The sequence below is a fragment of the Podarcis vaucheri genome (assembly GCF_965113315.1).
Source record: "Podarcis vaucheri genome assembly, chromosome: 1".
Classification (NCBI taxonomy): Eukaryota; Metazoa; Chordata; class Lepidosauria; order Squamata; family Lacertidae; genus Podarcis; species Podarcis vaucheri.
Genome location: NC_138759.1, coordinates 53,912,877 through 53,939,261, shown reverse-complemented (window position 1 = coordinate 53,939,261; position 26,385 = coordinate 53,912,877). Strand labels below are relative to the sequence as shown.

General features: G+C 43.5%; 1 protein-coding gene across 1 annotated transcript; it reads right to left on the bottom strand.

Annotated features, from left to right (window-relative positions):
* On the bottom strand, positions 1-26,385 carry SYT13 (synaptotagmin 13). Its single transcript, XM_082225921.1, has 6 exons — positions 25,831-26,385; positions 18,159-18,381; positions 15,510-15,644; positions 14,078-14,391; positions 4,727-4,856; positions 1-3,012 (listed from the first exon to the last, which is right to left on the bottom strand). The coding sequence occupies exons 1-6, from the start codon at positions 26,011-26,013 to the stop codon at positions 2,705-2,707; spliced, it is 1,293 nt and encodes a 430-aa protein (XP_082082047.1). The 5' UTR covers positions 26,014-26,385; the 3' UTR covers positions 1-2,704.

Here is a 26,385-nt window from a genome sequence, read left to right as displayed (position 1 = left end):
AGGTCTGCAGGGACATTATAGATACACCCCATTCTCATGATAATAGCTGCCTTGCAGTTATGGAGAGGGTGGGTCTTGGAGAAGGAGGGTATCACTATGAGGACTGGAAAACAGCCAATGTAATACCATTTTTAAAAGGGATCTGGTGGTGGTGGGGAGCCAGGAAAGTACAGGCTGGTTAGCTTAAAGTCTGTCCCAGGAAAACTGGTGGAAAGTATAGTTAAAGATAAAATAAGCAAGCATACGAAAGAACAAGCCTTGCTTAAAGAGAACCAGCATGGCTTCTGCAAGGATAAGTCCTGTCTCACTAATCCATTACAGTTGTTTGAGAGTGTCCAGAAGCATATCTAGAACTGATCCAGCTGACATAGTGTACTTGGACTTTCCAAAAGCTTTTGACAAAGTACCACACCAAAGACTACTGAGTAAGGTTAGCAGTCATGGAAGAAGAGGAGAAGTTCTCTTGTGCACCAGGAAGTGGTTGTGTAACAGGAAGCAGAGAGTAGGAATAAAGGGACAATTCTCTCAATGGAGGGATGTAGAAAGTGGACTCTCCCAAGGATCAGTAGATGGACCTGTGCTTTTTAACTAGTTCATCAGTGATCTAGAGTTGGCAGTGAGCAGTGGGGTGGCCGGATTTGCTAATGATCCTAAATTGTTCAGGGTTGTGTTTTTTCTTTAGCATTTTGAAGGGATCTGACAAGACATCTTCAAACTAAGTGAATGGGCAATAAAATGCCAAATGCCATTCACTGTAAACAAATGTAAAGTGATGCATGTCAGGGCAAAACAAATGTCAGTCACATATGCACTGGCAGAGTGTGATCAGAAACGAGACCTTCAGGTAGTGGTGGATGGCTCAATGAAGACATTGAGCCAACTATGAAAAGGGCAAATTTTGTGCTAGGGATCATTAGGAAAGGAATTGAAAATAAAATGCCATTAAACAAATCTATGGTGAAAATACACTTGGAATACTGTGTGCTGTTCTGGTTGCCTCACTACAGACAGGATATTGTAGAGTTGGAAAAAAATCAGAAAATGGAAACCAAAATGATCAAAGGGACAGAGTGACTCCTCTATGAGGAAAGGTATTTTAGTGTATTTTAAGTTTACAAGAAAGGCAAGTGAGAGGTGACATGATTGATATGTATGAAATTATCCATTCCACTGAGATAAAAGTTTTACTCCCTCATAACACTAGAACTTGTGGGCATTGAACAAAGCTGAATTTTGGAAGATTCAGGACAGGCAGAAGTACTTCTTCCCACAGCACATAGTTAAACTATGGAATTTGCTCCCACAAGAGGCTGTGATGGTCACCAAATTAGGTAAAGATAAAGAGACCCCTGACCATTAGGTCCAGTCGTGGACGACTCTGGGGTTGCGGCACTCATCTCGCTTTACTGGCCGAAGGAGCCGGCGTACAGCTTCCAGGTCATGTGGCCAGCATGACTAAGCTGCTTCTGGCGAACCAGAGCAGTGCACGGAAACACCGTTTACCTTCCCGCCGGAGTGGTACTTATTTACCTACTTGCACTTTGACATGCTTTCGAACTGCTAGGTTGGCAGGAGCAGGGACCGAGCAACGGGAGCTCACCCCGTCATGGGGATTCGAACCGCCAACCTTCTGATCAGCAAGTCCTAGGCTCTGTGGTTCAACCCACAGCGCCACCCGCGTCCCTGATCACCAAATTGGATGGCTGTAAAAGAGGATTAGACAAATTCACAGAGGTAAAGGCTACCAGTGGCTACTCTCTGCCCCCATGGTCGGAAGCAAAATGCTTCTGAACACCTGTTGCTGGAAACCACAGGAGGGGAGAGTGCTGTTGTGCTCTGGTCCTGCTAGTGGGATTTCCATAGGTCAGGGCAAAACAAATGTCAGTCACTGTTGGCCACTGTGACAACAGACTGCTGGGCTAGATGGAGCACTGGACTGATCTAGCAGGCTCTTCTTATGTTTTTAAGGGCACTTCCAGAACATTCTATTTTCAATTTGGATCCAATCTCACACCAGCAAATTCATGTTGCATAATTATAGTTGATTGGGAACTCTCGCACAACAAACCCGCTTCCCCAAAAGATAAGATTTTTTGCAATAACGAAAGTGACAGGAAAATTCACTTGGAAGTGTGGCATAACCCTTGCTTTGATGCAATGTTATCTAACCTCCTCCAATCAAATCAGAAGGAATGCTCATTAAGTAGCCAATGTCAACTACACGTTTTGTAAACCACTTTGTTGTTTTTTCTTTTACAGTCAAGTGGTATATAAATTTTATGAAATAAATCAGTAAATAAATACTCCTCCTGTAAACAGATCAATGAATGATGGATGCTCCATAAATAGACCATCCATTAGCGCTCTAAATGTCTTGAATCAGATCACTTCTCATCTCACTTTCCACAAGTAAATGTTACTTGCTACTCGATTGCACGGGTGCAGAAGACCCATATGTAGAAAGCAAGAAGATGGTCCTGCAAAGAGAAATGAGTCGCTGGCTACTTTCCTCAGCCCATTTCCAGAATGTTCTTACAGCAGAAACAACGAAAGACAACACCGATAAAACAAGACTTGTGCTTGTGAATGTGTCCATTTCATGGTTTTCTGGATGTTGAAATAGATCTCATTCCCCGCCCCACCCCACCCAGCCCTGAGACCAGGTCTACTGGACTTGGGCTGGTTGGCCTGTCTACCTCCATAGCTACATGTGTAGCTGGTGCCACATAGCAATCTGCCTTCTGGGGTTCCTCAGCATCTCTTCCCAGTGGTTCCTTTCTGTGCCGGTGGCATGCAGGCCAAGGCTGCACCTCCCCAGTAAGCGGTTCTGCCCATCCTCTCCATCCTGGCTTAGCATCTCCAGCTCCACACTGGAGGCACACAGCAGGTCGTGGGGCACCTCAAACATGATCATTTCGTTCCAGACGGGGTTGATCTTGTGCTTTGCACGCTTCGTCTGCTTCTTTTTCAGTTTCAGGGACTGGTGCTTCAGGGTCACTTTAACAGATATATCTGCAGGGACAGGGATATAGATAAAAATAATAAAAAGTGGTCATTTGATACCGTTTCCTCCTGTCCTTCTAAAATCTTACTGTATTGGTAAATTGCAGCAGTCATTGAGGGCCAAACTAGATGTGGCTGTGGTGGATGCTGGTTCTTTTCATGTGTCAACCCAATCCTTGTATAAGGCAGGGAATGGGGGTCTTGCTCTAACAGTAAAAGGAGACCAAGGAAATGCACTGCTGATGTCCATCTCCATCCCATTCCCTTGATTCCTAGCAGGAGAGCTGGGAGCAGAGAAACCCTACTGAAACAACCAACTGTGGAAAGTTAATGGGTAGGCGAAGTTTCAGTGAGTGACTTTTGCGTGTTCCTTTTTGTGTTAAGGTGTGTGTGCGTGAGAGAGAGAGAGAGAGAGAGAGAGAGAGAGAGAGAGAGAGATATAACACTGTATAGGAACAGGGTGGAAATGTGAACGACAGTCCCATCACAACTAGTTTGGCTCTAAGTTTCTGACATCTACCATAACATAATATACAATCCATACAGCAAGCCCTGTGGCCCTCCAGGTATTCTTGGAGTCCAGCTCCTATCAGCCTTAGCCAGTTGTTATGTACTGAAGTTCTCACCCTGGGCCAGCAGGGGGATACTGTAGATAGTTATGCAAATGAAGGATCGAAAAGTGACGTTCAGTGATTGGATAGTTTTAGAAAATGGCAACAGTTACATTGTTCTGGAGCTCTATATAAGCAGGCTGGCTGAGCTCCTCAGCTTAGTTCTGTTCCAGCTTACAAAATAAAGAGCTGCTTTGGAAAAATCGCTGTGTCGTCTGCTATGTCAACCCACAACTTAACACCAGTGATGATGGAAGTTGGAGTCCAGCAACACCTGGAGGACCAAAGGTTTCCTCATCTCTACTATATGCAAATTCATTCATGAAGCTTATTGTAACACTGCCTGCCACGTGTCATAGCATGCCTAAGATTTCTGCTTGTCAACTTTGTTATCCCTTCTTTCAGTGCTACAAGGTTGCACTACTGGGCACAATTGATTCACTTATGCTAATAAAAGGCCATGTTGCCCAAAGCTGAATGGACAAGCAAGCAGACATTAGGCATTGCTGGCTGGAAAGCTTAATGAAAGGCATTAGAATGAACAATACAGAGCATTTAGTCGGGACTTTAGAGTGTTCCAAGTACTCCATCTCAGCAAATGTTACAGCCACACTGTGAGGTAGGTCAGTATTGTTATCTTCAAATTACAGTGGGCAGTGGGGAGCTGAGACTCAGAGGCACTAGCTTGCCTAAGACCCATCTAATGAGATGATAACAACAACAACAGGAGAAGCAACAATAATATACCACCCATCTGACTGGGTTGCCCCAGCCACTCTGGGCGACTTCCAGCAAAATATAAAAACACAATAAAACATCTAACATTAAAAACTTTCTTCTACAGGGAATACTTGATGGTGTCTTTCTTTCTTTCTTTCTTTCTTTCTTTCTTTCTTTCTTTCTTTCTTTCTTTCTTTCCTCCCCCCCCTTTGTTTCTATCTTGCTTAAAGAAGCTTAAATAAAAAAAAATTTGCAGAAAGGGAAATTGTGACTCACTCAAAGCCTGCATACTTCATTATGCCAGCTAATTAAATATATTTTCTCTACCTGGCTTAATAGAAAGGCAAAGTCTGTGGTTGCATCCCATCAACATGTTCCTCTTTTAAACTCACCCTTCCCGAGAAGCTCTTTCAGCTGTTTGGAGTGGAGATTCTTGGCTTTTATGAGCACCACAAGCAGACGGTTTGCTGCAGGCAGATAGCTGATGGAAAGGAGAACTTCTCCATAGCCTGCATCTGGCTCCTGCAGTTCAGTGAGATAAATGGGGAAAGAATGTACTCTGCACCTTCTGCATTAGTCCATGCAAAGGACTGAGCAACTGCACAATGAAGGGTGGAGGCGGCAAAGAAGACTCAGAAGAATATGTGGTTCAGTAGGCCACCAGGAGTTCCTCATGCTCCTGTTTTGAGGCAGAAGCTTAATTCACCTGTCTCACATCACACTACATTGTTTGTTTGTCTTATATTGGCATGCTGCGGTCCATGGGGGATGGTTGCAAAGCCAAATGCTGAAATCCACACTTTAGCAAAGTTCAGAATTAATAATTTTAGATCTGGGAGATGAGAACAAGCCAACTGAATTTTGAAATGGGATTTTGAGCAACATATTTTTTTTTAAAAAATAATTTTTAAAATCCTGTTAAAGAGTTTTAAAGCAATACAGTTTGATATTAGCTTGCAGAATTCGGTGGCCAACTATTCAGTGGCCCTGAATGGACATCCCTGTTCACATCAGTAGTTTCATTTTGCTACTTCTTTAGGGCTTGAATGCCCACTACATTGTAGATCAAGGTCTCATCCACACTTCTGCTTCTCCTGCCACTTTCCCCTGGGAAAACCTGCTGCTTACCACTGAATTGGAACAAATGTTTTTTGGAATATCAGTTTTTCCACGGATTGTCATTTGCTCCAATTCAGCAGTAAATAGTGGGGGTTTTCCCAGGGAAAGTAGCAGGACAAACTAACAAAAAAAAAAACCAGTCAGACCCATGCCTAGAAAGCACAAGACAAGTGGAAAACCTCTCGGATTCATGCTTTCTAGGCACAGGACAAGCAGAAGTGTGAACGAGCCCCAAGACAGATGCACATCAAGATGTACAGAGAAACACAGAACCACAGAATTGTAGAGTTGGAAGGGATTCTGGGGATCATCTAGTCCAACCTCCTATTATGCAGGAATATGCAGCTGTCCTATATGGGGATCGAACCTGCAACCTTGGCTATTGGTGAAGGCTGCTTACATATGTAGGTCTCCCTTTCTACACCGGAGTGGAGCAGATATTTCACATCTTATTTATCTCCAGTTCATCAGCATCTGGGATTGTTGGGCAGGGGGTTCAGACTAAGAGGCAAACATCTGGAAGTTTGCATGCAAGTTTGAGCTTGCTTGCAAGCTCCCCACAATGCTGTGGTTAGACATTTTTAGAGAATTTCAAAAAATGCAAAAGGAGGTGAAACAAATATACTGTTCTGGGAGGCATCCAGAGGATTTAAAACTCTCCCATTATCTTTCTGTGAAACATTGCCCTCTGCTCTCCTGCTAGCTGTTGATTGTGTTATGTGAGCTGCTACAGTGACAGTTCTAGCACACAGCACTAAAGCATAACTCATATCCTTGCTGCGATGACAGCAATTAAAGGCAGCATTTGCACAGGAGCTTTAATGTGTTGATGAGCACTGACAACAAGAGAGGGGAGGAAGAGGCTTCTTGGCAAGTAAACCAAACATAGGGGTGTGTTTGTGTTGCAGAAGCTTAAAATTGATTCATAGGATCGGGCAGTTAGTAGCTTCTAGGGATGTGACACATTTCACTATGAATGGGGGGTGGAGGGGAAACATCTGAACTGAATGGGGCCAACTTGGTTCAAATTTCATTTGTTATTATACAAAGGATGCAAGTAATTAATGGATACAAAAGGATACAGCAGAAAGGAAAGAGAGAGACAGAAACCAATGTAATTTTTCATAGTGAATAAGGAAATCAAGGTAACTTTCATAAATTAAAAATAAATGAATTTAGCAAATTAGTAATGGAGTCGGCTTAAATAACAAAATTCTTGCAGGAACCTCCCTTCTTACATGCACCTTTTATTAGGAAATTCAATCTAAATTGAATCATTTGCATATGTTAGTATAAGAGACACTGGATATTATCTGGCGAGTTGGCTTGACACTACACTGAAATGCATACCTAGGCTGCAATCCTATAGTCCCCGGGAGAATGTGTCAGTCCCCACAAGATGAATAGGATCTATCCCCTGATGCTGGAATAGAGCTCCAACATTAGAGAGGAAAGCTGCCTTTGCTACTAGCTCCTCTGAAGCCCTGGATGTTGGAGTTTTGATGTCCAAAGGGCCCAACAGAGCGTGTGCCAGAGGCATGCTGAGACGTGGCTGGGACATGAAGGATTCTAAGCCCTCCTGGCTCCCTGTCATACCCCCAAACTTGGGGAAAATTTAAATATGCTTTTTAAGTGTGCCTAAATCATTCCACGAGCCCTCTCATTGTTTCCAATAGAAGGGAATCTGTTTTTTAAAAAAATTAATTTAAAACCAACAGGCCATGGAACACATGAAGAAATGCAAGATTGTTCCGCTGTCTTCACTCTGCCTGTCCTGCCCCTGCAAGGCCCGCAGAAGGGGTTAAACCACCTTTATGTCCTTTCCCACCTCCCTTAGGATTATAGCCATTACGAGCTTAGCTGCAGCATTTTTTAAAATGAACTGTCAGTTGTGCTCATCACTTCCTCCTCGGCAATTGGTGAGAGAGCAATTTCGCTAGCTTCTCTGAGCAAAGGCAAACCTTCTTAAGGATCACATAGTGTTACTGGGTGTGTTTTTTAAAACTCTCCTTTGTCCCTTAGTTATTGACCTTGTAGACTTCTGACATCTCTTTCTCTCAATCTCATTTGTCCGACTCTCTACATATATCCCCAAACACAGAACAATTGCAGTGGCAATTGATCTCTCTCCCAACCCTTTTAAGTGAAAGCCATACGGTACTCCAATAGGGAATCAGCTGATAGAAAAAGAAGGGGCATAGAAGCAGGAAGAATGAACATGTGTGCTTTTAAAAGATGCAGCAATGACTAGAAAAGACAAAGGAATAAGGGGACGACATTTTCTTCAATAATCCTATATACTAAAAGCAACTCATTTTCAATGTGTCAATATTTATGAAGTCAACATGACATCATTCATGTGCAAGAAGAAGGTATTAGAGTCTTTGGGAGAAATGCAAAGTTTGCAGGAGTACAAAAAATGGGAAACCCTTTATTTATTTATTTTAAAAACTATGGGGGAGGGAATTGAAAACAGTGCAATGAAGGCTGGGCATATTCAAGGGTCATAACATGCGAAGTATATATTGGGGCTAAATAGAAAACTGGGGAAATGTGGGTGGTGGTGGAATGGAGTATCCTGGGAAAGGTGGCTGGCTAGAATCATGAACAGGAGAACATACAGCAACATTTTATTGCACATCCCACTTGTTTAATTTCTTTGAAGAAATTATTTTGTATGTTTAATAAATTCATCTACTGTCCTCATCAGAACTGGTTCTACGGCGGTTGTGTTCCTAACTGAAAAAGAATAATCTCTGATAGCTAATGTTCAACAGAGGGAGGATTATTTGAAAAGACCTGTTAACTCAGAGGACAAGGGAACAGAACCCCTCCACGTAATCTCGCCTCTTAAGAGTAAGAGGGATTCCCATTTTAAAAAAATCTTAAGGACAGAACTAAATATTATGAAAGACACAAAGCTGATGTTTTGTGCCTTTCATAATATCTAGTTCTGTCCGTAAGTTATTTTTTTAAAAATGGGAATCCCTCACCAATGGTTTGGTGTCTTTTGAGTGACAAGAATAGCTTCATAACACACAGTGTTGCCCCCTATGCACTGGTTCCGCCCCCCCCCCAAAAAAAAAAACCTCAGGAAAAATGACTTTACATAAAATCTCTATAAATGGTTGCGGTGATTTGGAGGTTTAATCTGAAACCAAGATGGATTTGAGTTTGTTGTTATCTCTGGTATCTCTCCCTCTTTTATTATAGTTGTTGACTTATTTTCTGGATATAAGTTCTGTATTATTTTATTAATACTACAGTGGTACCTCGGGTTACAGAGGCTTCAGGTTACAGACTCCACCAACCCAGAAATAGTACCTCAGGTTAAGAACTTTGCTTGAGGATGAGAACAGAAATCACGCGGCAGCAGGGCGGCAGCAGCAGTGGGAGGCTCCATCAGCTAAAGTGGCATCTCAGATTAAGAACATATTCAGCTTATGAATGGACCTCCGGAATGAATTAAGTTCTTAACCCGAGGTACCAATTTTTCATTCACTCGGCTAGATGGTACAGATGGGGACAGTCATGTTCTGTCTTCTGGGAGTAGATACATTTTCTATGAAAAGCTAGCTGCCAACTTTATCTGCCTGGAATAACTCATGCCTCACACTTAGTTTAGAAAGCCTAGCCTCTCCGGGGAAACTCAAAATGGAAGGATCAGCATTGATGCTGGAGATCTGAATGCCATTGACACATTCATCTCAATCCTCTCATCTGAGCCACTGTTTAGAGCATTGCTTTCTAGGCTACTTTTGTAACAGGAGATAGAAGAGGCTTCTCTTAAATGATTGATCATAGGGATGGATGAACTTATTTTATATTCAGTGCCAGCTTATTTTTTTTAATTTTTTTTAAGAGAACTGGATTCATTTCATCCTATTTGTTGACGAAGGTTATAGGAAAAATCATACAAAATTCACCTATTTTTTAAAAAACAAACCAAAGTATATAGAAGGCAATCCCAAGGCTTCCTCTTTCTTCCTTTAACATGCTTAGAACACCTCTGTGGTCAAACAGCTAAACAAACAAACAAACAAACAAACAAACAAACAAACAGTTTTACAATGATTCCAGGAAGCAACTCCATACCATAACAGGCATAATCCTTCCTGGAGAATTATATGGAGAAAACGATGGGTGCCCCATGCAGCTATAGGAGCAGCCATCTTTCCCCCCATACAATGTCCTTTGAAGGTTACTGTGAAGATCAGCTGGGTTGTGTATTTCTCTCTCTGCTCATCAAATCGCATGACTGGCCATTAGCATCTCTATGGAACGGTATAAAATATTTTGATCAAAATAAACAAACTGAAAGTTAATTTTCTGGATCATATTTCCTGTTAACTTAAAACAAGCAAAGGGTTAGATACTGAGACTTCAAAATGATAGCAACTAAGTAGGTCATACTGCTCAGGCCCTCACTGAATTCCATCCCTCTGTTAGCTTACATAAATACTGAAATAGGATGAACTTAGCCCATCAGGTTTTAAGAACCAAGTAAAAATCTTTTGGGGGTGCAAGGTGAAAAATCCAGCACCTTTTCTTCCCACCAATAAAGGTGGAACAGGCCCCCCTCAGTACAGCCCTCCTGCATGCATCTTAATGAAGGAAGGTGCTCTCTTGCAGTTCCCATTCATTCAAGTGGGGCAGAATTTTTCTGTAATGGATGTTGTGCTACACTTTGGATCTGCTTCCCACTCAGCTATCTTGAAGACATTCCGAATCTGTCTGCCATGGCAGCTGCTTGTCTCATGGTGGAGTTGCCTCGGTGTTGTTTCAGTGAAACTAATGAGCCAAGAACCTTATATAAACCCAGTGAGCCATCCTTACGATGAGCGATAGATGAGGTGATGCCACAATACAATCATTTTATTTTATGTAAGCCAGCAGGAAGGAATGCAAGAGGAGCCTTACAACTTAGTCATGCCTGTGGCTTTTATGATCTGGCGAGGGTTGTCCTGATACTGAGCCAGTCCTAGCAGGAATCAGTGTGGCCTTTCTGAGCTAGTTAGGAGCTCACCTCTGGGCTTTCATTGGAGAATAGCAAAGAGGAGCGAGCCAGCATTATTATTTTTCAGCCATGCTGCTGCGAGGACATGTGAAGCTTTAAAACAAATCCTAACGAGCTCGTTCCCGGAAGCGCGCTGACAAAAATAGTGCCTGCCTCTCTCTGATCATCTTGCTTGCTCCTAGCCTAGCTCTCAATTAATGATTCAGGACTTATGTTTAAAGCTCGCTGTGTAATGGCTGCCGCTCTGAAGTCCCCGATGACGCAAACCTGGCTTTCTCTGCATATCTTCCGCATCGGAAACTGGGGCACACAACTCGAAGACAGTTAACCTGCTCCTTTGAAGCAGAATCTCTGCCTTGTCGCAGTTGTGTGGGTGGCTGTGAGGAAGGCCGAGTGCAGGAGAAACAAGATTGCTGTCAGCCTTGAGATATAATTGGATACGATCGCCTGCGCTAACTACGCACGGGCAGTTTCTTGGCATTCTTCATATTATTATCCGATCCTGGAGGCCATCTGCTAAGTTGACGGAGACCATCTGTTTTAGGGGTGCAATTAACCACCTGCTAGCTCTTGCCTCGGAGGAGGAGTAATTGGCCTAGACAAGGGGCAGCACCTCATCTTGACAACCACAGGTTTCCAGGCTGGAAAGAGTTCCCTGGTACCCAGGGAGTCCACGAGGCAGAAGCGGCTAGCCAAGTAGGGAGGTTGGCAGGTTGGACCAGACACTTTCTCTCAATCTGACCTAGTTCACAGGTCAGTTCAAAGGAGGAGGGGAACTATTTGTGGATGTATTTTATTCTAAGTTTTATCATTGCCTTTATATCCCACTTCGAGTAACGCCCCTAAAATGAAAGGTTACAATGTTGGAAGAGTTTTAATTTGGAGGCTAGGGGAGGCAAATAAGAGATGAACAGGATAAAAGTTTATAATGTGGCCACCAGGACCATATAATACCGGTCCTAACATATCTACATTAGCTCCCAGCATAATTCAAAATGTTGGTGCTGACCTTTAAAGGCCTAAATGGCCTTGGCCCTGTATACCTGAAGGAGCGTCTCCATCCCCAGACACTGAGGTCCAGCACTGAGGGCCTTCTGGCGCTTCCCTCCCTGAGAGGTTACTGGGAACCAGGCAGAAGGCCGTCTCGGTAGTTGCACCTGCCCTGTGGAACTCCTTCCCATCAAATGTCAAGGAAATAAACAACTATCCGACTTTTGGAAGACATTTGAAGGCAGTCCTGCATTGGGAGGTTTTTAATGTTTGATATTTTACTGTGCTGTTTTTAATTTGTTGGGCGGCATATAAATTATATTACTACTACTACTGCTATTATTATTAGTACTACTACTATTAAAGTTATGCATGGCATGGGGAAAGCATATTTCCTCCTCCTCCTCCTCAGACCACTAGAACCCAATGAAATGGAATGGTGGCAGAACCAGGACAGACAAAAGGAAGCATTTTTTTTCACACAGCACATAGTCAAACTATGGAATTTGCTCCCACAGGATGTGGTGATGGCCACCAACCAGGGCAGCTCTACACCATATATAAGGCTATCAATGCCTACAAGTCATGGTGGCTATATATTACCTCCAGTATCAGAGAATACCAGTTCCTGAGAGTTGCTTAAGTTCATTCACTGTCTCATGTGATTCTATTCGGCCATTGTCTATCCTTTATAATTAATTTCTTAGTAAATGTGTGTAAGCCAAACCAGCCTGTCACATTTTTGTTGTTATTACCAAATTCTCCTTAGTGCATGTGTTTCTGTTTATTTCCATTTCACACACTGCTTGTTACTGGGTTACGGTGTTCTCACATGCACAATAACTCACATTTTGTCATTTATCATCACCATCATCACCACACAATCATCCCCTGTTGTTTAGAAGCCATTATTGTGTCTGGCATGTGATGCTTGCAGCAAACCCCAGAGGCAAAGTTTGGGGCAATTGTAGAGGTGGAGCAGCACCGTCCATTTGAGTTCTCTCGTCCGACCAAGCTAAATGCACCCTCACTGTTGCATGCAGGAGCTGTGATGGTACAACTGCAGGTTCTTCAGGCTTGCACAGCTAGTTGAGAGAGCAACTGGCCCAGCTTAGTCTGGGATAACTTTGAGTTGGCGCAACAACCACCCCTGTCATGCACCTGCACAGATAGCCTTAATCTCTCTTGCTCAGGGAAAAGACAGAGAAGTCAGGCAGGAAGGGCAGAGTGAGGGAGAGAAGTTTCCTCTCTCAAGCTTACTCCGTCCTCCCCGCCCCCCAAGCAGAAGCAGCTTAGGCATGTGGAGTGGGTGAAAATTGGCTTTGGATTGGGTGAAAATTGACCCAGTGTTCTCAAAGCTACCAGCATGAGTTTGACTAAACTGTGGGAGGCAGTGGAAGACAGAAGTGCCTGGCGTGCTCTGGTCCATGGGGTCACGAAGAGTCGGACACGACTAAACGACTAAACAACAACATGGAAGTTTCCCATGCCCAAGCCAGCCTACTCTGTAAAACAAAACACTTTGTTTGCTGCTCTGTAGGCAGTATAACCTAGAGGCACTGACTCTGTGCCCACAAATGAACCACAAAGTAAATCCCTTTTAGAATTTAGCAAAAACAAAAGAAAAACACACTCTGGATCTCTTTGTCTGAAATTTGACAGGCATCTTACTCAGGAAACCTCTCTCTGCTACAGTGGTACCTCCAGTTATGAACTTAATTCGTTCCAGAGGTCCAGTCTTAAGCTGAAACCATTCTTAACCTGAGGCACACCCTCGCTAATGGGGCCTCCCGCTGCTGCCACACCGCCGGTGAGCGACTTCCGCTCGCATCCCAGGGCAAAGTTCGCAACTAGGGGCATCTAATTCCAGGTTAGCGGAGCTCGTTATTCGAAGCATTTGTAAGGAGTGCGGTACGTAACCTGAGGTTCCACTGTATTTGCAAACCAATTGCCCACAAAACTCTAGGGATGATAAAGTGGTTCCTTCTTCACCCACCCTAAAACTCTACATGCTGTCCTTGCAGGAAAACCATTGCAGATAACCTTCTGAACTTTTGCAGGATCCATATACTCAGAAGGGCCTCCCATGTCTGCAAATTTATGCAAAGTTATGTCAAAAAAAATTAAGACGTAGTAAATGTATCCATTTAAGGAACAAACAAATCAAAATTAAAAGTGTCCAGCAACACACACACACAAAACCCCTAGATGTATTTGCCTATCATTTGCAGCATTTATCCTCTTTGGAGAAACTATAGTGCCTACAAAATTTATCCACTTCTGTCAAAAGGGAAGCTTTTATAGTGGTTGGGGTAAATTAAATCTTGTTTTTCCTAACACAGACTCAGACCCAAAGTCTAATTGGGCAGGTCCTGAATCACTTCAGAATAAGGCAGTTACTTTTCCAAAGCATGACATCAACTCCAGACTGAATCCTGTGGCCAAAGGATTCAAGAACAATCTTGCAATTATTACTATGTAGTAAAATGCATTCAGGACTCTAAAGTCCTTGAACAGTGTCCACATTTGGGTTCAGCGTCATCGGCACACAGCATATTCACTCCCTCCCAGAGAATACAATTTGTTTGAATAATAGCTTATGGAATTCATAGGATACCTTGTCAAATGTTTTCATCTTCTCACACTGTACTGTTCCATATGGCTCCCCCACATTTGCCAGACTCGGTTTAATTTCCCCAACGATGCTGTGCCTAGAGAATTTATCACAGTTTCTCAAGGTGAGAGTCAGCATTGCCTCAGGTAGCTCCTCCTCCTTTACTGGAAACAGTAGAGCTTCCTCCCAGACAATCTGGGGCTTCTTCTTCTTCAACACAGTTTGAGCTTCTGAGGTGCTGGACTTGGTCACCAAAGTGCCTAGGATATAGCAATCACAGCCATTGTTCTGGTCTCCTGCTGCAGTTCCATATGTAGCTGTAGAACCAGGAAAAGAAAGATAAACCGTACTTAAAATGAATACCAAAGTACTTTCAGGAGAAAAATTGCCGTTTTTCTATTTCAGCATTTTGATTTAATAAAAACGATTCAAACCTGTCCTTGTGCAAGGATAAAGGGTCTCTCCCCCCGCCCGCCCTTATTGCCAGTAATTGGTGGTATTTGCATCTCTAAGGTCTTATGATGGTTTGGAAACTTCAATGGCAGTGAAAAAAGGAGTAAGAGAGTGTAGTCCAGCGAACTGTTCGATTGGAAATCTGAATTTAAATCCCAGGTTTACTTTCAGCTCATTGGCCCATTCAGATGTTATAATCCTGCTAGAATTAGGATGGTGTAGCCAGTGTGGTGTAGTGGTTAAGAGCGGTAGTCACGTAATCTGGGAAACCGGGTTCGCGTCTCCGCTCCTCCACATGCAGCTGCTGGGTGACCTTGGGCCAGTCACACTTCTGTGGAGTCTCTCAGCCCCACTCACCTCACAGAGTGTTTGTTGTGGGGGAGGAAGGGAAAGGAGAATGTTAGCCGCTTTGAGACTCCTGAAGGGGAGTGAAAAGCGGGATATCAAATCCAAACTCTTCTTCTTCTTCTAGAATGAACCATGGTTTAGTGGGCTGCAAATGACCTATGTGCCTGCCTGCGCACTCCCTCCACAGTTTCCCAGGATCCCTGAACCAGGAAATTGTGGATGAAGGGCTTGAAGATCCTAGTTTGTAGGGAGCCCTTAATCGCAGTTCAAATATCAGAGAGAAAACTGTAATTTAAGAAACTTTTTGCTCAAGCAGCATGTGTAAAGGGAAGAAGGGAGAGGCAAGGAGAGCGCGCAGGGGCACATACACTTATTATTGGTCCACCAAACCGCAGTTTCTTTGCACAAGGCTCATAACGTCTTGGCTTCTGTTTGCCATCTGTAAAACAAGATCTTCAGTTACATGCCTTGTGGGGGTTTTATATATGAAATGAGATGGTAACAAAATGTGAGATCCTAAATTTGTTATGCATCTGCTTACTATTCATATCTGTGAGGAGAGCTTGTTGTATGATTTTGCTTTCAAATGAAAAGTTGCCACAACTGATAAAATGCAAAGACATAGGCTCCTTACCTTCAAGAAAAGCAACACACAGTGCATCTTTCTGTTGGTTGTAGCCAAGAGAATAGCGAAGTTCTGGGACCTGGTTGCAGCCACCAGCTTTCTCGGGGTTCAGACACTCAGTGACACATACATCTTTCACTCCACCTGGAACAGACATGAGTCTTTTAATAAGAGGATGCATCTTGTTGCAGTCAAATTTGGCTACATTTGCTTTTCTTCTTTGATTACCTCCTATCAAATTGACTTGGCATTCCACCGTTGTTTTGTGTTTCTAGCCATACCATTGGAACTATCTTTTATTGATAGCAAGTTCTTTATCTTGGCTCTATTCAAGATTTTTAGGCTGTATGGAAATTTAAAATATGTGATTCTGGTAAAAACATGCTATTTCAAGAATAGCAAAGCCAAGCACACACAAGAAGCCTACTATAAGAGGGAGAGAGAGTGGGAGACCCAGTGACCAACTGGGTGAGGAGGCCCAGGTAGGCCTTGATTTATCCTTCAGGAGCAGATCCACAGGTGCAGTTGGCCCCACCCCTAGGGAGGGCCTGTATCCCAGCCTGCCTGTGATTGGTCAGTGCACAAAGCAACAGGCCACACACACTGGCTAGGCCTCCCACCCCAGCATGCTGCCAGGTTGTGATGGGGGAACGGGGCCAGTCTGCAATGTTGCCTGACCGTCAAAGGTAAGCTGACTTGGCATGAATTGATGGCCCTTTTCTAGAAAGTGACATTTCAACAGATTTTTAATATATTTTTACAAGGTTAGATTTATCATTTTCAATAGACATTAGTTAAAATGTCTAGATCTTGGTCCTCCTTCATTCTAGATATATTTTATACCACTCACTTTGGAACCTTGGCCACAGATTTTAGATGGAAGCCCCCCCCCCCTCAAAGGACTTGCAATAACTTGATCAAGGTTTTAACCTTCTTTTCCCCTTTGGACACCTGACCTGCATGCCATCTTACAAACTGCTCTTTCAAGAAATGGACAAAATCCTCTCTTGCTCACTGTACTACTAAACTTAGGGTTTGCTGCCTGGGGATGATAGGAGCTGCAGTTAAAAACATCTGGGTGGCACGAGGTTTGGGGAGAAGACTCTTTTGGACTTTTGTGACTAGAGCCCACTTCATCAGATGCCTCATGTGAGATCAAACTATGTACAGCCTTGAAGGAACAGACAAAACTGGTGAAATCCGTATGAGCGTTGGTTGAAAGCTTTGAAACCCAAGGAGAAGCTGTTCAGGAATGTAGGAAGATAAGAAGCTGCCCCATGTTGAGTCAGACTCTTTGGCCCAGTAGCTCTCCAAAGTTTCAGATGGCAGACGTTTCCATCTGTAATTGGAGATGCTGTAGACAGGACCTGGGACCTTCTCCATGCAAAAGAGGTGCTCAGCGAAAGAGCCATGGCTCTTCCTCTCCTCAAGATGTGGTGGATTTAATCCCCCTGTTTTAGCATAAAATGGAATATTGGATTGTATGGACTACAGCTCCATAGCTTGATGGTTTGATCCATCAAAGCAATGCTTATGCTCTAAATTTTTTGGAATGCTTTTAACCAGGCTCTCCTGGGATCCAGGATGCAGGACTTCAACCGCCTCCCCTCTTCCATAGTCTATTCTCAAAGCAACTGTTCCTGTTGAGCATCAGACCATGATGCTCTGGAGAGCCTTTGTTTCTCCTCTTTTCCTCTCTGCTATCACAGTCCTTGCACACAGACATTAAAAAATTTATATTCATTAAAAACCCGAATCCTTGTAGTGGAATAAATTGTTAAAGGAAATCACATTAAATACATGTATTTATTTTACATATGCAAATCATTGGGCTCAGTGGAGAACTATTTGGAATCTGATTTCTTGTTTTTAACATTAATTGGGCGAGGAATATTCAGAGATTCACTACAGTTCTTACTACATACTGAGCTGTCAACAACTGTTACACATTTAAACCTCTGGTCCTAGAGTTCTCCCAAGGCAGATATGTACAATTCATCCTATCCTATCCTTTCCCTAAAACACTTCTCATTATTTCATCACTGGGTCAGTAGTAGCTGAAGCAGTGCCACTATGCCCTAAAGAAGCTGGGGAAACCAAGTGCCAAATGATTTCTGAGGTTAAAAATAAATTTCTCTATAAACCATGTACATGCCTGCTGGAAAATCCCCAGGAAAACAGAATGATTGGAACTGTCACAAGAAAAAGATGTGCTCTTAAAAGGATGGTTGTGGACAGGGAAAAATCAATAGGGCTGCTGAACATTGCTAGAGGTGAATACAGAGAATTTGCTCCAAGTTACAATAATCTAAATTATAGGATTGATTTGTACACTTTTTGCATTGGAGCTCTAAACTTATATTGAACTTGCACTAAAAAAACCCCCCAACCCTCCCACTTAATCTTAAAGACTTCACTAACTTGCCAATTAGTCATTTGTACTGGGAACTGAAATCAGAAAGAGGAAATAGTGTGGTCACTAATCTGTTTTGTTTTTTTGTTTTTGTTTTATTAAAGATTTTCTTGTTTTACAGAAGTAAGTGTAATGCCTCGTATTTTTTCCATGTAACATTTTTACAAATCCGTTTCATTTGTTGAGACATTAGGGTCACTAATCTGAACTGGAAGCAACCACATGTAGTTTGGCAAGGTGCTCACCATTTTGAGGGAGAATGAATAACTCTTCATTGACACGAATGTTCATTCTTTTCTCATCCAGAGCTGTAGGCTTCCCCTTGCTTGGCTCTTTCATCCTCTTTAAGGTATAATCTGCACAGTTAACAATTTCCGATGTGGTCACTACTGGCTTCGGATCATAGATATGTGGAAACTTGAGGATTGTCCTGGGCTGTACAGCTTCTGCCGTCTTCTCAACATTGAACTGAAATGAAAGAACCCCATCAATTTTACTGATTGCATTAATTCAGAATTTCTAACATGGTGTTTCTTCAACAGAGGGCACGCTTATGAAGGCTGACACTGTACTGACAGAATTCACAATGGTTCATAAATCAAAGGCAGTTTGTTTTTAAATAAATTCACCCATGACTATTGCTTCCATAATCCTATTTTTCCCTGGTTTTCTTATTCTTTTTAGATGCTTTCCTCCCACTCTTCATTCTTCTCTCTGTTATGGATTGAATGGTCCTTTTTCTGTTATGGATTGTTGTCTTATGGATTCTGTTATGGATTGTTATGGTCCTTTTGTTAACATTTTTATGTGAATCTACATAATTCACACTCCCTGAAACAAAACAGTAACAGAAACACAGCTATCCTTTGAAATACACACTTTTACAGATTTCACAATCGTTTTCCAACCAGAAATGTTTATGTTAAGTGCATACAAAAATGCACACTTTAGCGAAAATAACATATAAAAATGCATTATGCTTATTCAACTTGCCTAAACAAATGTGTATATTAGGAAAAATGAACATACATACTTTTTATGCCCTGTGTCCTGGAGAAAATAATCCCTGGACCTGGGGTATTTGATTGCCAAGCTGAATGCCGAATGGGGGTACTCTAGCTCCCTATGGCACTACACTGGGTCATGCCAGAATAACAGCATAGTATTACCATTTGTTGCCATGCAGTGGTGTAGCATGGGTTGTTGGTGCCCAGGGTGAACAACCCACCATGCTGCTGCTTTAGTGTCTCCCCCCCCCCCAATAACCAAGGGCCACATTGTGCTGCCTGTCTGCCCACGCAGAGGGGAGCCCTGTCAGCTGTCACAACCCTTGGCAGGCGAATCTTCCTGATGCCCATAGGGAGGAGAGCTGGGCCAGGCTGCACTGGGGTTGCCCCTTGCCTGACTCACTTTGTCCATGCTTGCGCACCGTGGGCCTGTGCTACTTTGCGGCCGGAACAGGGATCCCCGCGGGAGCCTGTGCCTGCATAGGGGCATCTGGTGGTGCCCTCTCATAATTTTGTGCCATGGCCCCCATCCCACACTACACCACTGTTGCCATGCAGCCTCTCTTGCATGGCTCACAGCTTGAGAGCACCTCAGAGTTAGTAATAATAGGACAATGACTTCATTTCCCCTGGACACCTAACACTGGATTGCATAACAACATTTTCTGTATGCTGTACAGAAGAGGTGAGGGATCTGTGGCTCTCTAGATGTGGGATTCTATCTCCCATCAGCCCATGACAGAGAATATGGGAGTTTTAGTCCAGCAGCATCTGGCAGGCTGCAGGTTCTCCATCCCTGTTGTACACCTTTGTTTTTTTCTATTATCCCATTACACTGACAAACTGGAATGTGTCCAGAGGAGGGCAACCAAAATGGTCAAAGGCCTGGAAATGATGCCTTATGAGGAACGGCTAAGGGAGCTGGGCATGTTTAGCCTGGAGAAGAGGAGGTTAAGGGGTGATATGATAGCTATGTTGAAATATATAAAAGGATGTCATATAGAGGAGGGAGAAAGGTTGTTTTCTGCTGCTCCAGAGAAGCGGACACGGAGCAATGGATCCAAACTACAAGAAAGAAGATTCCACCTAAACATTAGGAAGAACTTCCTGACAGTAAGAGCTGTTCAACAGTGGAATTTGCTGCTTGACAACCATATGTCAGGAGTGCTCTGATGGTGATTCCTGCTTGGCAGGGGGTTGGACTCGATGGCCCTTGTGGTCTCTTCCAACTCTATGATTCTATGATTCTATACTCAAACCCATGAACCTTAACTTGTGAAGTGGGCCACCTAGTCTAAGGCAGATTGCTCCATTCCTGTAATCCACTCCCCCTTTAGGTTAGCTTCAAAGTGGACCAATGTCTGGTTGCTATAGTTAAAAACATCTAACATTTAAGGAAATGTGGTTTTGGATTTTTTTCTTTTTCAAGTGCCTTCCTCCTTGTTTTAAGCTACGAGAAGTAGGGGGCTGATAGATGTACAAGCTTTATCCCTTGTATATGCATGGTTGTGTCCACACAAATAACATTTCCAATGTTCAGACGGATGCTTTTGGCTACAGCACAAGTCAGGGTGTGTGATTGTGTTGTAGTATATTTTATATCGGGCATGTAGCAGTGGGCTCGCCTTGCAGTGGAGAGCACGAGACATGAGCTATTGTTGCTGCCATCATTTCGTGCCAAAAGCCAGACACTCCACCAGGCAATCCATCATTGCATAACAACCGACAGCCCCCAGGGGAGCCATACACAAGTGCTGTGGGGACCAATCCGCCTCTTCTCCAGCTGCATCTGCTTTTGTTTATTGTGAATACTACAAGTTCTGCTTCTCAAATTGTGACAGCTGATGATTTAAGAGACTTCCATCCCCTTTGCAAATGGAAATGCAACCACCACATCTTAAATAAGATGATATGTACAGGTTTGAAATATGAGAAGCCCTGAAAGCACAACCTTTCTGCTTTCTTTTCTGAACGAGAGAGAGAGAGAGAGAGAGAGAGAGAGAGAGAGAGAGAGAGAGAAACACTGGATTGGTTGCTAGGGTTGAACAAACACCAATTGACTCAGAATAGTAGATTCCCATTGTAAGCCAGCCCATCTCAAAACACCAAACCATATGCAAAATATATTTTTGTTAGGTAGATTTCTTAGAACTGGAGAAGCTGAATTTATTATTTTGGATTTCTTTTGCAATGCATGACATTTCTTGCAGTGTAGAAAGGCAACAATACAATTATGTGTGAAAAACATACTCCAGCTTCCCCTCCATGACCGTGTCACAATCCCCGATATTGACAAAATTCAGTATCTGTGTTCCAAACATTGTTCTCTTCCCACTGATGGAAAACTATAATAGTGTATATGTGCTAAGGAACTGATAAAAATGGATAAAGATAGAATACACTTCCCACACAAACAAATCCATCCGAGGCTTAGGTTTCAAACACATATGCACTTGTTCTGAAGCAGATGCTTGGAAAAGGAAGGCTTGTTCCTGGCAAGAGAAGCCTGGTTATTTTTGAAAACAGAAGTGGGGGGGGGATCAGAATTACACAGGCAAGTTATCTAAGGATATCTTCCACCTTCAAAGACAGACTGCCTCTTTAATCATGTAATTATAGTGCCAATTCACACATTCATATTCCTCGCTTATCGATGGCACTGACTGCGGCAGCTAGACTAGTGACTGGGAGTAGCAGCTGAGACCATATAACACCAGTCCTAAAGGATCTTCACTGCCTCCCAGTACATTTCCGAGCACAATTCAAAGTGTTGGTGCTGACTTTTAAAGCCCTAAACAGCCTCAGCCCCGTATACCTGAAGGAGCATCTCCACCCTCATTGTTCAGCCCGAAGTCCTCCTCCAAGGGTCTTCTGCTGGTTCCCTCACTGTGAGAAGTGAATTTACAGGGAACCAGGCAGAGGGCCTTCTCGGTAGTGGCACCCTCCCTGTGGAACACCCTCCCTTCAGATGTCAAGGAAATAAACAAGATGTCTGAAAGCAGCCCTGTTTAGGGAATTTTTTAAGGATCCATGCTTTTATTATGTTTTTAGATGATGATGATGATGATGATTAACTTGAACAGGTGAAACAGCCACTGTAGACCTACCATCACAGAGAGACATTTCACAAGACAAAGGAGGAAAAGTGAGAGTCAATATGGGATTTGTGAGTGTATCATTTAGGACTAGATGCATGTGTGCCAGATTGTGTGAAGTGACGACCTCTGTCTTGATCTGGCTGGGAATAGGCTTTACTGAAGTTGGTGCAATGGCTTCTGAGTAAAAACTTAAAAGATTTCCAGAGAGATGCTAGTCTGTTGCAGCAAAAACAACAAAGACTGTTTCATTTTGTTATGGCATAAGCTTTTGCAGACTAGACCATAGTTAATCAGATACATGATCCTCAGTAATCAGGTATTTTCAATGCATGGGTGCAGAGAGGAAAAGAAATGTTTGTGACAACACAAGTAGAGCTTAAATCCTTTGGACATCTATCATTTTTGCTCATGCTGGCAAGGGCTTTCGATACTGTCATTTAATAATATCTGGCTTCCCTAATTTAAAACCCAATTTTATTGTCACTGGCTGTACCTCTTGGATTCCATTGCCTTTTAACTGCAGACTTTATCTTCTTTTTCTTTACACCTATGTGCAGAATGTGCCTGGCAACTGTGGCTCCCACTTCATGCATCTCATGAAGTGGGCTCTAGTTTATGAGATGCAACAATAAGATTTGCTCATCTCTGAAATGCAAAAGATCATTAACTTCAAGCACAACAGAAGGATTAGGAGTCCTTATGATTAGGGTTGCCATATTTCAAACAGTGAAAATCTGGACAGAAAGATTTGTTTCATTTTTAGTTTTGCTCAAAGTTGTTTTTTGACCATTTTGAGCTATTTTTATGGAAAACTGGCACTCCCAGACACTTTTGACAATTTCCACCCAAACACTGCTGCCGAATTCAGTGTTCCATATATGTCTAGGCAATCTGGATGTATGGCAACCCGAAAATAAGTGCTGGCTCTGGTATTTGTCTGGTTCCATTTAAAAGTGGTATTTGCTCATGGACTTTTAAAAATGAAAACTGCATCAAAATTTGCCATGAGGATGAGTGATACAGTGGTACCTCGGTTTAAAAACAGCCCTGTTTACGAACTATTCATTTTATGAACTCCGGAAAACCAGAAATAGTGTCCCAGTTTGTGAACTTTACCTCAGTCTAAGAACGGAAGCTGAACAGTGGAAGGGCGCTGGCAGTGGGAGGCCTCGTTAGGGAAAGCACGCTTCAGTTTAAGAACAGTTTCGGTTTAAGAATGGACTTCCGGAACGGATTAGGTTTGTAAACCAAGGTACCACTGTAGTAGGGTTATACAGTCGTACCCTGGTTTCCGAACTTAATCAATTCTGTGATTCCTTTCGACTCCCAAAATGGTTCAAAAACCAAGGCGCGGTTTCCAGTTGGCTGCAGGAGCTTCCTGCACTCAAGCGGAAGCTGTGGAAGCTGCGTCAGACATTCAGCTTCTGAAAAACGTTTGCAAACTGGAACAGTCACTTCTGGGTTTGTGGTGTTCGGGAGCTAAAACGTCCAAGTACCAAGGCGTTTGATAACCAAGGTATGACTGTAAAGCGCTGTATATATAACAGCTAAAATCTGGTAGAAATTCAAGCAGGGAGGAATATATGAAGTTAACAGACTGAGGCCATTGGCCCATTGTACTAGTACTGTCTACTCTGATGGACAGCAACTCTCCAGGGGACTGGGCCATGTGACATACACATGCTGTGTGTGCGCGCTGCAGGTAGCGGTGGAGGAAACCGCTCGGGTGCCTGGGGCGAGCTCCCATAGGGGCAGGGCACACTGCGGGGCCTTCAGAGTCTACCTGCCTCCTCCCACTCAGCCGCCCTACAGCTGGGGGGGGGCAGTGGGTGGACCGTTTGGGCAGCGCTGAGACTGCACGCGCCCAAGCCACCGTGTTTCTCCCAGGAGAGACGCATGGCTCGGGCACACTGCAGGCCCCGTGGTGAGTGCCACCTGGCATTTTGTCACCCCTCTCAGTGGTGACACCCAGGGCGGTCCACACCCCCCACACCCCCTTCCTCCGCCCCTGACCGCAGGGCATGCTGACGTCACTTGTACATGTCGGGAGGCGTGCTGATGTGCCGTGCGCACACAGCTGCTGCAGGATTTTGTGGGGGCCTGGAGCCCTCCTTGAAAATTTGGCTTCCCCTAGATGGTACCCCTGCTCCAAGAGTTTTGGCTTAAGTCTTTTCCAGCCAAAGCATTGCAAACTGTTTTTTAAAAAAAACCGAGGGTACTAAGGACTGAACCAGGGACGTCTAACATGTGCTCCATCACTGAGTTATATTCCTCCCCTTTTTTAAAAATAAATAAATAAATCTGACTTTTCCATGTACTTCTCTTAACTCCTCCACCCACACCCTGCAACCCAATCACAGAAGGCTTGTATAAGCAAAAGGAAAGAGCAGGGACACGGTATACAGGACTGCAATTAGTAAGATCAGATGACACAGTGTGGTGCAGCCATAACAAAGCCTTATTGACATACCCTCTCCACTATGGATATCACTGGGTAGTCCTGGGCTTATAACAAGGAGAGAATCATAGGTGTGCTTGAACAAAGGCTATGAGTGCTCTGCCTCTCTCCTGAAATGTAAGGGATAAGCCTAGTATGAACAGATATTTCACTAAGGCTAAGCTTATACCAATGTATTTCTGTCGCTCTAACTGCACTGGTTTGTGGCCAGTTTGCATCACCATAATCTTGATCAATCTTATGTGGGGGAAAGTCAGCAGGAAGACTGAAAAGTGCTGACGATTTTGCCAACAAAGGCAATATATCATTTTAAGCAAAGCACAAATAAACAAAACATTTACATCTCAGAACAGGAATCAATAGCCATCATTTATAAGAAACAAAGAGTTCTCAACTCAGGTTTCAGCCAGATTAGCCAAATATATATTGCTATTGTTATTAAGACTGTTGTCAACTTATCCATCGATAATATAATAGTCTGTGCAATAGGCCATGGATACCCATTTTCCAGATCAGCAACTGAGGCCAAAAGAGAATGATTTACCCATACCTACCCATTCAACAAGTCCATAACTGGGATGGAATCTGAACCCTTTCCTTCAAGGCCAGTTACCAAAATTATGTCAGATGGGCCACCCTCATTTCTGGTTACAACTGATATACTGTAATCACTTTGCTTCCACTCCTTATTCAGACAAACACTGAGATAACTCAATAAGCTAAACATGCATTATAAGTTAAGTTCACTACAGTGTAACAGGACTCTCCATAGCTGTCATGACATATGTCATAATTAGATTTCGACTGCCAGCTGGATAGGGATGCCTTATTTTAAAATTTTACGAACATATTTCAGGATGAATATGTATATACACTAGTTAGTTACACAGAAGGCTTTTTTTGTGTGCAGCAGAAGCGTATGTGCATACATGCATGGAAATGGAAAGATCAGTGGGCATTAGGAAACATTCAAGCCTGATTACTGTTATTTCGGTTCTTTTTTCGCTTGGCGTCCAGGCTCTTTATGCAAATCAACCTGGTCTAGCCACCCAGAAATTGTGGGATCCCTGTAGGTTTGCCACCCCTGCTTTCTCTCTCTCTCTCTTTCATAAAACAAAAGCGGGCTGTTGCTTTGGTAATCCCACACGCCACCTGAGACCCCTCCCTCCCCCCCTGCCGCCTTCTGTCTTCCTCCCTGCACAGAAGTAGAGCTGCCCCCTGAAACCCTGCAAACACAGAAGCTTGCTATCAATCACAGTACATCACAAACTGGGCACCCCAGCTCAGAGCGCGCTGTTCTGAAGCCGCTGCATCAATGGGAGAAGAGTAGGGCAAAATCAATATGGTGCTTTACCTGCTGGACTGTCTGTAGTACGCTGGGCTTGGCATTTTCTGGGTCCTGATCTTGCTCCTTGTCTGAGGCTCCCTTCCCAGGTTGCTTACATTTGCACAGGCAGGTGAGACCGCATAAGGCAAGGAGGCCAGTAGCAGTCCCCAAGGTAGCTCCCAGAGCAATCACTGGGACAGACAGAACCATCGTCTCAGGCTAGGAAGCCACAACTTTACTCAGCCAGCGCAAGCATCATCCACCTCCTTGCAGAATTTCTCCCGGTCTCAGCCTCTTTGGAAGAGCGCAATAGATCCCTTCCAGCAGCAGTGGACAGAGAAAAGTGATTCACAAGGAACTAGGGGGTTGCTCCTGCAGGGCTAGATGGTCAGATAACCTCTCCATCCCTCCCGTGGGTATTTCTGGCTCAGTGCTCCAGGGGAAGCAAAGAGGAGCGGAGGAAGTTGCAGTTCCATCGCCTGCAGTCCCTTTCAGACTGCGAGCAGGCAGCTTTCATTGAAGCTCATTCTCCAGCACCACTGGGGAAAGTCTGATGTACGATAGAGTCAGACGTCAGCAAGA